The 13140-nt window shown below is 40.6% G+C and overlaps 1 protein-coding gene across 1 annotated transcript in view; it reads right to left on the bottom strand.

The window, feature by feature from the left end:
- The window catches only part of LOC109957737 (laminin subunit alpha-3), a 52971-nt gene that overhangs the window by 26290 nt on the left and 13541 nt on the right, over positions 1 to 13140 (bottom strand). The window contains exons 7-27 of the mRNA XM_020595869.1: positions 12242 to 12357; positions 11510 to 11628; positions 11042 to 11132; positions 8850 to 8981; positions 8136 to 8186; positions 7105 to 7239; positions 5981 to 6115; positions 5402 to 5536; positions 5089 to 5141; positions 4511 to 4610; positions 3664 to 3716; positions 3415 to 3520; positions 3055 to 3154; positions 2758 to 2914; positions 2021 to 2159; positions 1655 to 1797; positions 1419 to 1522; positions 1136 to 1292; positions 590 to 753; positions 337 to 445; positions 149 to 246 (exon numbers count right to left, since the gene is read on the bottom strand). Coding sequence (XP_020451525.1) covers positions 149 to 246; positions 337 to 445; positions 590 to 753; positions 1136 to 1292; positions 1419 to 1522; positions 1655 to 1797; positions 2021 to 2159; positions 2758 to 2914; positions 3055 to 3154; positions 3415 to 3520; positions 3664 to 3716; positions 4511 to 4610; positions 5089 to 5141; positions 5402 to 5536; positions 5981 to 6115; positions 7105 to 7239; positions 8136 to 8186; positions 8850 to 8981; positions 11042 to 11132; positions 11510 to 11628; positions 12242 to 12357 — 2397 coding nt within the window. The remainder of the gene's footprint in view (positions 1 to 148; positions 247 to 336; positions 446 to 589; positions 754 to 1135; positions 1293 to 1418; positions 1523 to 1654; positions 1798 to 2020; positions 2160 to 2757; positions 2915 to 3054; positions 3155 to 3414; positions 3521 to 3663; positions 3717 to 4510; positions 4611 to 5088; positions 5142 to 5401; positions 5537 to 5980; positions 6116 to 7104; positions 7240 to 8135; positions 8187 to 8849; positions 8982 to 11041; positions 11133 to 11509; positions 11629 to 12241; positions 12358 to 13140) is intronic.

Raw genomic sequence — 13140 nt, 5'->3', positions numbered from 1 at the left:
AAATGGAAAACAGGTGTGTTTCCACTCTCCCAAAGTGTGTCTTGTAGCTTCATCCCCTCTATAATGCAGCTTCCTTTAATGAGTTGTGAAAACTCTGTGTGACTGCTTTACTAAAAGCATGCAGTGTGTTTTAGTCGAGATAGCTTACGTGTCTTCAGTGAAGCGGCCATGAGTGGAGGTACAGAGCACCTTGGGGTCGACATATTCAATTGAGAACTCCTCAGTAGGCACTGCATACACTTTGTACTAACAAGAGAAACAGGTTTATTTAAGAACCGTGTGATGCAGTGCAAATTATAAGATATAACAAATCATTTGTGGAAACATCTCTCTCACCAGCAGTAATGAGGTTGTGGAAGTTTGCAGGAGAAGTTCTGTCCTGTGAATAAGCTGTAAAACTGCCACCTGATTACTGCTGTCCACTGCCACGCTCCGGCACAAAAAGCTGTGGAGATTACAGGACACAACCACTGCAAACATACAGTACCTAATCTATAACTTTCTAAGACGGTGATGTCATTTTTACACATTGTAAAGACAAAAATAACAAACATGCTGTGGAAGCTGGAGCAACAGATGAAGGACTTACCTGAAAGCACAACTGTAAATGTTAGCTCTGGCAGGGACATGACCACCTGACTGGCCACTGATGAGTATGTTGACATTCTGGACAGCATCAACCTCACTGGCATACTCCAGGACAAGGGCATATGGACCAGGGCGTGGCACACGCAGACTGAGCTCCAGCTGAGACTACAGGGTACAAAACATACATTTTATAGGAAACATTCAGATATTTTAAGAGGATGAAGCTGAAAATGAATCCAAGGGAAGTAAAAAGCAATCAATCGATAACAAATTGTTATATAAAAGCTTGTTCAAGCAATAACTTAAATATTTAACTTCAGCTAACTAGGCAGGTAGTTGTAGTCCTACAGGTCCTAATGCCAAAATCCCAATCTTGTGCTTTTATTGTAGACTTTGAAACAGCTACCAGAAACCTACCCAAGACACTCAGTCTGTTTTATGGATTAGCATTCAAGACATTTGAGGCGGTCTCCACTACACTGAAACCAAAGTCTGAACCCAGCAGCAAATTTCTATGTTATGAATGAATAAAGGCACAGTCTCCCACCTGTTTGCCATTGAGGGCAGCCATCTCTGGGTGATCTGGGGTGGGACGCCGCACACGAACTTGTCTTCTCCTACGTCTGCCGCGGTTGGAGAGTCTTCCTTGTGAGCCAAGTGCAGAGCTGAACCCATCCATGGCCACATGCTTATATAACAGACAGCTGAGACAGAGAGACACACATGGGAAAAAGTAAAAATGGCATCAAGAGATAAGACCACTTATAAAAAAGATACATCTAAAACAGAAATAGACTCAAAGATGTTGAACAGAATCTTTTAAGAATTACTTTGCATTTCTGTTTACAGTAGGTAAATATGTGCAGGGCTGGGTGATCGTTTTCTGCAGCAGAGGCGCCTCATAGTAATCCCGGGGCAGCAGCACTAAATAGTCCTTGGGAGAGAGAGTACGGTTGTCTACTTTAGTTTTCAGTCTATTTGCTATTTTTTATCCATGAACAAATGCAATGTTACACAGGAAGACTTTACATGAGGTTTCCTACATCATAATCCTTATTGAACTCACCAGCAGGACGCCCTCTGCCCTGATGTATATGAGCCATTTCCCTGGAGTCAGAGCAAAAGGCTCAGCAAAGCCCTCTCCTGGGACAGTGAGAAAGGATGGGGAGCGACTTTCAGGGAATATTACTTCCTTACTCTGATCTGACCCTGCAAATAAATGAATAAATAAATAAAATGGCTGTAATGAGTTGAGAGCACAGAAAAGACATAAGAAGCTGGACATAATGAGCACATGACATATCAAGCAAAAGCTTACATATAAATGTCATAGGGGGGATGGGTTATTTATCTTATTTCTTTAATGATGGGTCAGATTTAATAAAACAATGGTGAAATTTAAATGCTGAATCAATGTTTGAGGCAGCCTTACCTGCAATGCCTCTGTTATTGGTAGCCCTTATGTTACCAGTCACGCTTGTACTGCTGGGGTTAATGTACCGCAGAACCACACGGAACAAGTTCTGCCTCCCATCTTTTAGGTCAACATGCACTGTTACTCTGACTTCACTCTGCAGGGATGAGAGTGACACACAACTGATGCAATGGATTGAGTAGATGATGAAGGTATAATGTGAAGAGAAAGGTTAGAAATGATGTCTGGTGCACAGAGGAGTTAAACAAACAGAGCGGGTTAATCAGCAAACAAGCAAGCAAGCAAGGTGAAGACAGGAGCACACAGCCAAAGGAAACCAGGCCCTTCACTTACAGTCACAGCAAGACTGAAAGCCACCTTCATCCACCACCAAAATCCTTGCTCTCACTTGTGCTCTCCCCTTTTGTTTGGGGGTGGTGTAGCGCAACACAATATGGAAAGGGCCAGGAAACCCAAGGGTAAGCATTAGGATCACCTCTGGCTGAAGAGAGAGAGTGTTAGTTCTACATCAGCCCTGACATAATAGAAGATTGTGTGTTTTAAGCAGGAATTTCAATAGAGAGGTAAAAGCTTAAGAGTCACAGTAGTGTCAGAATAGACTGAAAAGGGATGAGAAAGGAAGCTATAGAGTTAAGTAGCAGATAGGCAACCCCAGAAATATATAATTTACTAGCATTATCATGAGTATAGCCAGTGTAGCTTAAGGTACCAGTGTACTGGGAATGTGTACTAACCTGTGCAGGGGACATAACAGCGTAACCTCTCCAACTGAAATCTGGGAATTCTTGGGGGTTATAACCAAAACGTACTGGTCTGGCATTTGGCGTTGTACCATCCTCCACCTCAAACTTCAGTTGGTGCAAGGTAGGAAAATAGTAGCCTGCTGCTGGCCTAACAAGGTACATGAACATTTTAATTAAAACCAAGTTAAAATAGTAATCATAGCAACACTGATTAGCAAAAGAGAGAAACAGTATAGTTCAAGTAAAGGTTCTAAGTGAATTATAACATTAAAGTCTTCCATATCTTACTCAGTGCATTTATGGCCAACTATGCTCTTCCAACACCGGCACTGTCCAGACATCTCATCACACGCCATGTCAATGGCACCACCTACATCACACTGACAGCCTAAGAAGCAGAGTAACAGGGGTCATTATTTTTGATTATATACCTTGAAAACCCATTTTCTCAATGTCAAATTCCTTCCCTGTACTAATCAGAACTGGTCACTGCCCGGGATCTATCCTAGGATGACTTAACACCAGGCTGAAAGGCAATGTTTCACAGCTGTGTCTACCTGAAAATGTGTTGTAACAGTAATAACAATAAATTGTACATAGTATATGTAAACGAGATGTGAAGTTAGACGTTCAAAAAGGATTACTTACCTCGACAGCCAAAATAATTCCTTTTCTGCAGCAGGAAGTATCCATCCTCACAAGAGTCACATGAATGTCCACATGCATTAGGCTTACAGTGACACCGTCCACTTTGCTAGACAAACAGATAACATGGAGGAAAGCAAAGTGTTACACAGCTGTGCCTGAGCAATTCGGTCATAACTCTGTAAGTGTCTAAAACACCATAATGTGAGTAATAGACAGCTATCAGTCCAGAGGTGGGAATGAAATCTTCACCTGTTCACACTCTGCAACACCACTCAGGGTCCCTTTCAAATCACACTGGCACTCTGGTATGAGAGAAAGACAGGTTATGACAATGTAAAGGGGATCTACAGTGAACAGACTCTGATTAGAAGATTTTGTCACTTTCATGGGAGAAACGCAACAGCACAAAATCCTCAAATCTGCAGAGATCTGCGCATCAAAGGTCCAAAGGAGCCTGACTGCTTTCAACACAGCAAAAAAAAAAAATCTTTCCCTCATGTCTGGTCACAGTCAACCAGAGGCATTCTTAGGATATTAAAAGGTCCTTTTCCCCCGTCCTTTCATGAGTCTTCAGGCAGCATGGGAGTGATAACATTCTTGTTAGAGAGCAGAACTGTAACATAAGTCAGGTATCTGGACAAAGCCTGAAGCTGTTCCCTCACTGCCTGGATAATAAATCTTTCCCGTGGACTATTTTTCTGTGAGTAGGAGTCCAGAGGTTTGGCTTTTGTCAATGTGCCATTAGATTACTGCTCTGATCACTACTCTGTCATAGTATGGCTCTTAGGTTCAGGTGCAAGAATTTGCCTGTGTCAGTGTGTTATTCCTCAAATCACCTCAATGAGACTGGGAGGCATATTTATCCTTGTTGATAGGGGTTTGTTGGCATATCCTCTGGGTAAGAGAAGCCAAGGCCCATATCACTGCCTTGTCAGCTAATGGTGATTTAATACAGTTGGAAAAAATTGGACCAGTGATCAGGAAAAAATATTCGTGGGGAAACAAAAAAAGAGACTGGGGTATTTTTTTTCTCACACCTTTTACAAACTTAAGTCAGTAATAGCTTTCTGTTTCTTTTAGATTTCCGGTCACTTACCTATACAGCCATGGGGGTTGCCTTTAGCCAGATTCCAGTAAAGAGGTTTACACCTGTTGCACATGGTTCCCTCTACATTTGGCAGACAGTGGCACAAGCCCTGAAATAACAAATATGAAATCTAAGGATTGTTTAAAATGGTAACTACTGTTGAAAGCCTGTTTATATTTATTGTGTTACTCTACATGTTTTCTGAATGACTGGAAATGAATTGGGTTTTTCTTTTTACTTTTAAAGATAAGATATCTTCCAAAATAAAAAGAAGAAAGCTGAGTAGCAGCTGCTGACCTTTACTTCTTGCTGTTGTTTTTCTTCCTCTTCAAAATGAGAGGAAGTCTCTTTTCCTTTTGTAATTACATTTACATTTCAGGGGGAAAACACTTCCTTGTAAAATATGTTGTGTGAAGTTTTAGCAGCACAGCTGTGTCATCAGTTGTAGGTTTGTTAGACCATATAAAATCCAAACCCATAGGGCCAGTGATGGATCAAACTGTCACCACATCTGTTATCAAGACTAATAAAAACTTGATCAAAGTTGGGCTGTGTAATAAAATTAAAGTTTATTAAGAGTGGAATACCGTTTGCGGATCGGAGACCTCGGTTCCTGCTGCGTTACACTGACTGATGGAAGCTGGAAGAACAAAATTAATACAAAAAGAAAAAAGGAGTTAGTAAGTGTCTGCAGTGCACCATTAAACATGGCAGATAGTCTAACGTGAAACAGCTCAAAATCTTAAACGACAAACTTACTGGATTACTGAGCCCTGCCAAGAAGCTCCGCCACATTAAATATTATTGTTTTAAATAATAAAAGCTGCTTCTGCCTCAGCCCCAAAATCATAAAAAGTCATAAAACGTTTTTATGACTATGGTGGTTGCTGACATGATTACCTGAGCACTGGGGGAACCTGAGTCCAGAGGCACAGCGGTCACACTGCTGGCCCACCACCCCTGGCAGACACAGGCACTGACCCGACAGTGGGTTGCACGTATTGCCATACGAGCCTTTAGGCGAACATTGGCAGGCTGGGGACAAGAACAAAACAGAGTAGGACCTTCCAATGCAAGCCTATGTGTGTTATCATCATTAGAGTTGGGTGAATCTAATGAGAAAAGGGTTTGAAGCTGTTTTTCTGATTGAGCTTTTCTTAAGTGATTCCCAGTTGTCTATTTTTGAGAATATGATTCCCTAGAAGAAAGAAGTCCATATATAGCTCCTATTCCAGCTCTCTGTGATATGTTGTGTCATGCAGAATGCATTAAATAAATCAATGTGGAGGGCAACGTTGTGTTTTACATGATACTGTGGGAGAATGAGGATGTTTGCTCCACAGAGTCATGAGAAGAGGCCACAGTGAGCCCAGTGAAACCAGCAGCATTTTTCCACCAGCAAAGTTCCCATGCATCCAATTAGTTTATCTACCATAGTCACACAGAGTACATGGACATAGAGAGATCAAGCCAACTCACCAGCACAATCTGGGTATCCATAGTAGCCTGGAGCACATTCGTTACACTCCTGTCCCCCATAGTTGGGGAGGCAAATGCATTGTCCACTTGGACTGCAGACATAGTCAGCCACACCAGCCCCATCACAGAGACACGCTGGAGGAAGGAAAAGAGGGTGTCATCAGCTGCATTTGCAGTTTTGCACACTGAGTTACGCCTTATTCACAAAATAATAAATCATATTTCTTTTGTCATTTTTTGTTAAATGTATGGCAACTTTCCTCAAATTTTATGTAGACATAGTAAAAAAAATATTTATAAAAACAGTATACACAATCTTACTTAAACTCACACACGCTGATAATAAGATAAGATTGATTCTGTTAGTTTGGGCTTTTCGGGAACATACTTTTTGAGCCTTGAGGTTTAAGAGTCATAAGGTTGAAGGTTACTATAAAACAGCAAACAACTGTTCGTGCTTGAAGTGTCCTTATCCCCACAACTACTGCAAGCAGACTCATACAGGCATAAGGACACTTTTGTGTAACGGTAAAGCAAACACATGCTGGAAAACCTATTTCAATTATTTGCACGTTATGGAAATATTAAAATAATAAGGTGATGAACACAAGATCTGTCTTTTGTAGTACTTAATAAAGCTTTCAGGAAATGGCTCAGTGCATTCAGAACGCAAAAGACATAACGTAGACATAACATGCTTGTGTACAGTGCGCCGCCACCGCTCTGTATCGCCTCTGTCATACTCATAACAGAGGCGCCAGCCAGACAGCAACATTGAACACACATGCCAACACTAAGATGTAGACTCACTTCTCTCTACTGTAGGAGTTTTGACCAATATCATACTATCACACTTGATTTCTATATGATTTACAATTCACTTCATTTCATTTCCTCCCCAGTACACCAACCACAACTGTGCAAGTGTCTGCAATTATTGCTAAATATTATTAGTGGCCACACTGCCATGAGAAGCTTCTCCAGTTTATTGCCTCTGATTATGTCTACATTCTAACAGCTTCTGCTCATCTCTTTCATTATCATTCTGACAAATACCATTCATGAGGTGGTGTTTCACTGTCTATGTAGGGGTAATGCTCATGGGCATAGTGATTGTTTCTCACCCTGGCAGTCTGGGAAGGAGTGGTGTCCAGGTTGACAGCGGTCACATTGCTCCCCTTCCACATGCGCACGGCACAAGCAGCTCCCTGAAGCATCACACACACTATACACCGTCCCTCTGTAGTCACATATACACTCTGTGCACAAACACATCAATAAAATCTGCTTTTATTAGCAGCTGAAGAAGCTTCTTCTTGAGTTCTTAACCCTAACCTAACTGACAAATGGAAAGACATAAAAAGCAAATGGCTAAAGGTCATTGTTTTAATAGAAATTCCATATAACTGATAATGGGTTTCCCAGTTTGGAGAAAACCAAAAAAGGGAATTTAGTAGGGGGGTGTAACTAATAATAGACTGATTGGCTCTCACTGAACAATCCCAGGACAGAAACAATTTGAACTTAAAGTAAATCCCCACTGATCATAATTTATTCTCATCAGTCTGTTATGCTCAACAACTGCAAGAAATATGTTGTCATTAAGCATCAGATTTACTCATTATATATTATACTGTACTAGGGCACAATATATTACAACAGCATTTTAATCCAACCATATTATACTGCCATTTTTGTTTTCATAAGACATACAGCACAAATATGGACCTACACATTTAGGCTTTTCTGGACTGACCCCTGCCACATGTTTTTAACATTTAACTTTATGAAAACCCCAGGCAGATTGTGGAGCCTTAAATGGTCCTCTAAAGCCCCTTTTCATGTGGCGAGAAAGTGTAAAAAAGTTCTTCAAGGTGGCATAGTAGCAATGGCTCTTTAAAGGAAATGCAAATGGAAAGGAATAATAGCAGCATAAGCCTGCAAAGACTTCTATAGTGGCAGAACATTGCTAACTTAGTCACACTCACGCTGACAGGTGGGTGAACCAAAATAACCTGGAGGGCAGGGGATGGGCACTGTACAGAAACAATGAAAAAAGATGGAGAAAAACAGTTGAACAGTAACAGCAATTAAAAAGATTGTTCAAAATACCCATAAGCTAAACTGTGGTATGTGACACTATAAACCTGCTTACTGAACTTACCCACAATAGGAGATTCAGTAGTTGCCGGGTATATGGGATATCCTGATTGCAAATGGAAGGCAAGTAAAACATCAACTTTATGTATTACAGGCTTTGACAAATTACTTTTACTGCAAGCTTTAAGATTATTATACAAAATTAAACCTACAACATAAAAAATGTGGAAAAAGTCAGTGATTCCTTCCTGAGCCAACTGTACCTGGGCTAGATGAACTAATTTCAGTTCAAATACGGTACATTAAAACATAAATGTCTCCTGTGAGAAATGATTATCTATGAAACGTCATTCAAATTCCAGGAACCCAGAGGTCAAATGCTGCTGAAAGCTTTGCATGTTTAGTAGCTGTGTCTGTTTGTTAAGACTGGAGGTATGGCATGTGGAATGTACAGTAACAAGGGGAAACCCTGAAGGGGAAACCTGATGGACTGAACCATCAAAGGCTGGGTTCAGCTGGTTTCTCTTGACCCTGTATACGTCCACACTCTGAGTTCCCAAAAACAGATATGATTTTGTCAAGTAATAAAGTTTTTTCTTGTACTAGATTCAAAGGTTCCATAGAAAGGCAGAATGGTAAATGGTCTTCTACTTGTATAGCGCCTTTCTATGCTTTTACAGCACTGATCCAGATATTAGCTCATTTACTTATACATCCACACATTAAATACCATCCAGCATGTTTTAGACTTAAATACAACAAAACTTACTAATGCAATCGGGGTAGTAATAGTATCCCTCAGCACAGCTATTGCAGTTTTCTCCAGCAAACTGTGGTTTACAGATACATCTTCCAGACCCCATTTCACAGCCAGATGTAGTCCTTTCCTCACACCTGCATGCTGATGGGATCACATGTTGTTATGAAAAATCTATGTATAAATATCGTGGGTATTGGAAATTCAAGTTTAACATTTTGTTATGTTTGAGAATCATCTTAAAATTGATTCAGTTCATTTTTTACATCAATCTGCACACAGTACTCCATAATGATAAAGTGAAAACAGGCTTTTGGAGTGTTTTGTAAATGTATTAATGATAAAAGTCTGAAACGTCCAATTTACACAAGTATTCAGACCCTTCACTTATTAGTTGGTTAAAGTACCTCTGGCAGTAATGACAGCCTTTCTTTGTAGAGTTTGCATATTCTCCCTGTGCCTGCGTGGGTTCTCTGCAGGTACTCTGGCATCCTCACACAGTCCAAAGACACGCGGCTTAGGTTGATTAGCGACTCTAAATTGCCTGTAGGAGTGAGTGTGGTTGTCTGTCTCCAAGTGCTCCCCGCCTCTCACCCAATGTCAGCTGGGATTGGCTCCATCTTTAGAAAGGAACTCTGGATTTCATTCATAGTGACCCTTGGATTATTGGTCACCTGCTGATCAGGCCCCTTCATCCCTGATTACTCAGTCTGGCTTGGCGGCCAGATCTGTGAAAGTTGCTGGTGGTTCCAAGTCTCTTCCATTTGATAATGATGAAGGCCACCATGCTCTTGGGCACTTTTAATGATGCAGAAATTTTCTTGTATCCTTCCCCAGATCTGTGTGTTGACAAAATCCTGTCTTGCAGATCTATAGAAAATTCTCTTGACCTCATGGATTTGAATATAAACAGGTGTGTGCCTTTCCTAATTATATCCATTGCACTAAATTAAGCACAGGTGGGGTCTAATGCTGTAGAAGCATCTTAAGGACTATTGATAGGAGTAGGATGCACCAGAGCTCAATTGAAAGTGTCATAACAAAGGGTCAGAATACTTATGTAAATGGGATATTTCACTCTTTTATCTTCAATATTCATTTTCATTGTGATGTATTGTGTTTATATATACACACACACACACACACATATATCAACAAGTGTATCAGTGTAACGTCTACATGCATAACATCAATAGAGCACAAAAATACTCAGTGTAAGGCAAAAGACATTTACTGTAAACAACATACAATCTCAAGTAACAAGTACAGAAAGCTTTCAACCTCCCATCGTCTCAAAATAAGGGATCTCAAAAGCAAATAAAGATTATCGAATTTTAGTGGCTCTGTTTTTCCCAAAATGAACACCTTCCACTGCTAAGCTCACATAATTGAAACTGTGGATTCTGGGGTTTACTTTTCAAAGTGCTCAGGCCAACCAGTTTAATTCCACTACTTTCTAATGTCCAAACACAACTGGCAGCTATTTATACAGTGGGGAGCAGTCATGGACTATTAAAGTAATGTAAACAAGAGGAGAGCCCGCTTTAGCAGTATTAGAAGCGATGGTGCCAGCAGTGATTGTGCAATGGTGCCATTTGTGTCTGTCTCAAACAAGCTGCTGACACTCATTGAATGTAACTCTGTTTTGGCTTCACTTGTTAGTCACACATACTATGGGGTTAAATATGACATCATGAAACATTCATTCCCAAAATATCTGGAGCCGTATCCTGGATATTAAACCAAAACAAGTAACACTTTCATAATATGCTTCTATTACTGTTATTAAATCACTAGAGGAAACTGAGGAGCCTTTGCATGTTATTTCAATATGTAGTGGATTACCACAGCAGCAGCTATTCATCTTCACACTTTCACTCACAATAGATATTCTCACACAAAAACAGATGGCAGCACTTGCACACTAGTCACAACAACCACTTCAAATATAAAATTTTAAAAAAGTGAAACAAACACATGGCAGCCATAGTTCTTAAGTTTGAGACATAAATAAGCCTATGCACATCTAGACAACATCGCCAGTTCCTGGATAGTCTGGCAATACTCAGATCCTTTCAAAAGAAGAAAAAATAAACTAGTAGCAATAACAAGTAAAAAAAAATGAAAGAAAAAATACACAGGACAGAAAATGGGCATTTCAGTGTTACTGTAGATAAAAGGAACAAACAGAGGCAGTGACTCACGTATGCATCCATTAGGAGACTCTGGAGGTATCCCATAAGGTCTGTAGAAGCCTTCGATACATCGCTCACAATTCACTCCAGCTGTATTGTGCTAAAGAAGCACAAAAAAGACGTGTCAACTATCATGCAAAACTTAGCAAGGTGAACATAGGTGCTCAAGAGACATCACAGGAGTCCTCTTTGTTTTGTAGATATAGCGCTAGATACTTAACACTCAACACACTTTTACACAACATTAAGTTCCTGGAGTGGCAAAATGGAAAGTGAGTAGATGGCAAAAGTTGGTTTTGACCTCATAAACCCATTTGCACAAGTTGCAGATTAATGAAATGGTGCAGTGCTCCACAGAGGCCTCCATAATAATATACGCAGGCAACTTGGAATTAAATTTTATTTTTTACAACTCCTCCACCCCTACAACCGCACACACACAGAGGAATCAGTTTAGACTTGATGTGCAGTTCATACCTGGCAGTCGATGCACACTCCTCCTCCGTCGTACCTGCCGAAGGTGTCTAAACTTGCTCCCCTCCTTTCCACCTCTGGGTCGTAATAACAGTCGAAGGCATGGGAGAAACACTGGCAGGCTGAGAAGGAAAGCCCCAAGTCAGACATACATACACAATGAATTATTCTATATCCCTCAGCAAATTACCTCTGGCTCCCCCATCGGCATTTATGCGTCTGGTTGTTAAGTGTTAAGAGCACCTATAAAATCCAAACTAAACAAGACGGTACATCCTCTTCCTGTATGCCACCATTTTCATCAGTGTTTATGAATAGTTAGGGTGTGTTTCCACTGCATGAGTGAACTGATTGAATTACAAGTCTTCTTCATCTTTCTCTCTGCTTTTGTGGCTGCTACAAGGTCATATTTCATTAAGGGAAATTTTGTCAACAGCCCAGAGCAATTAGATTCCAGGTGACACAGACTCTCCTGTGTCAAAAAGCAGTTATCCTGGAGCTAGCTGTGCACTATGCTGCCATCACACACATCATATGAGGAATGTCCGCTCATCTCTGTACTGAGGCTCTCTACAATACCATATCAGGGCATCTACAACAGGGCTTAAATATCAGAGGCAGGAGGATACTTTGAGAGGGGCCCATAATTCAAGGTGCACAGGGAGTAGCATCAGGTTTTTTTGTTTGTTTGTTTTTGTTTACACATTGAATGAATCCTTGTATATGTACACTTACGTTGACACTCATTCGGCCTGTCGACAGTTGCGGCACGCCATGGCTTCTGATTAAAACCTGGGCAGCAGCGATCACATGACTCACCGCAGGTGTTGTGTTGGCATTCACACTGGCGTCTAAAAACAAGAAATGACACCTGGATTTAGTGATGTTCAGATTTCATATGTGTATCACAATGGCAGCTCAAAATCCTAGAACTTTTTTTAAATGGCTAACTAATCCCCTAAAGCACTGGGCACTGGACTTTTTAATCAAACATTACTGATGTAAAGGTGTAAACAGTGCACACAATGGCTATTTTCAGCTGGGGAGTAATATAGATTTGGTGTTCTAATGGGTATTTATGCTACACGTGGGGTTGGTTGAACAGTGCCCATGTTCATGGAAACAAAGCAGCATGCATGTATAACCCAGCCCATGAATCTTTGGGCCAACACTTGTTAGTAGGATCAGCTCATACTTGGTTTTGACTGATGTTTTCACTGAGAAAACTCATGAATATCTCCAACCCAATCCAATAAACTCTGAACTTAAATACTGTATGTAGTAAGATAACATTGCTTTAGTCACTTGTCTGTGAGCAGAGGATGCTGATGTGGAAGGTAGGGTTCTGTAAACTCTTAAGACCTGGCTGCTGACAGGAAGAAGTTTCCTCGAGGAGTGAGTCACGCTGCTCCTGATTTGACTCATGCTCTTATGGAAAATATTTAACTTTTATACAGATGTGTACAAATTATATTAGATGGATAACTCGGCATGCAGAGAGGACTGCAGAGACCTGTTCATGGCTGGACTGGTAAGTAAAACAGAGTAGATCCTCGGACTTGAGCTTTATATGTTTACTCGTTGTAAAATTAGGCAACTATTAGCTACATTATCTTGGTCCTGACACTGAATGA

This window comes from Monopterus albus, unplaced genomic scaffold, assembly GCF_001952655.1.
Source record: "Monopterus albus unplaced genomic scaffold, M_albus_1.0 scaffold28.1, whole genome shotgun sequence".
NCBI lineage: Eukaryota > Metazoa > Chordata > Actinopteri > Synbranchiformes > Synbranchidae > Monopterus > Monopterus albus.
This window is presented reverse-complemented; position numbering and strand designations above follow the sequence as displayed.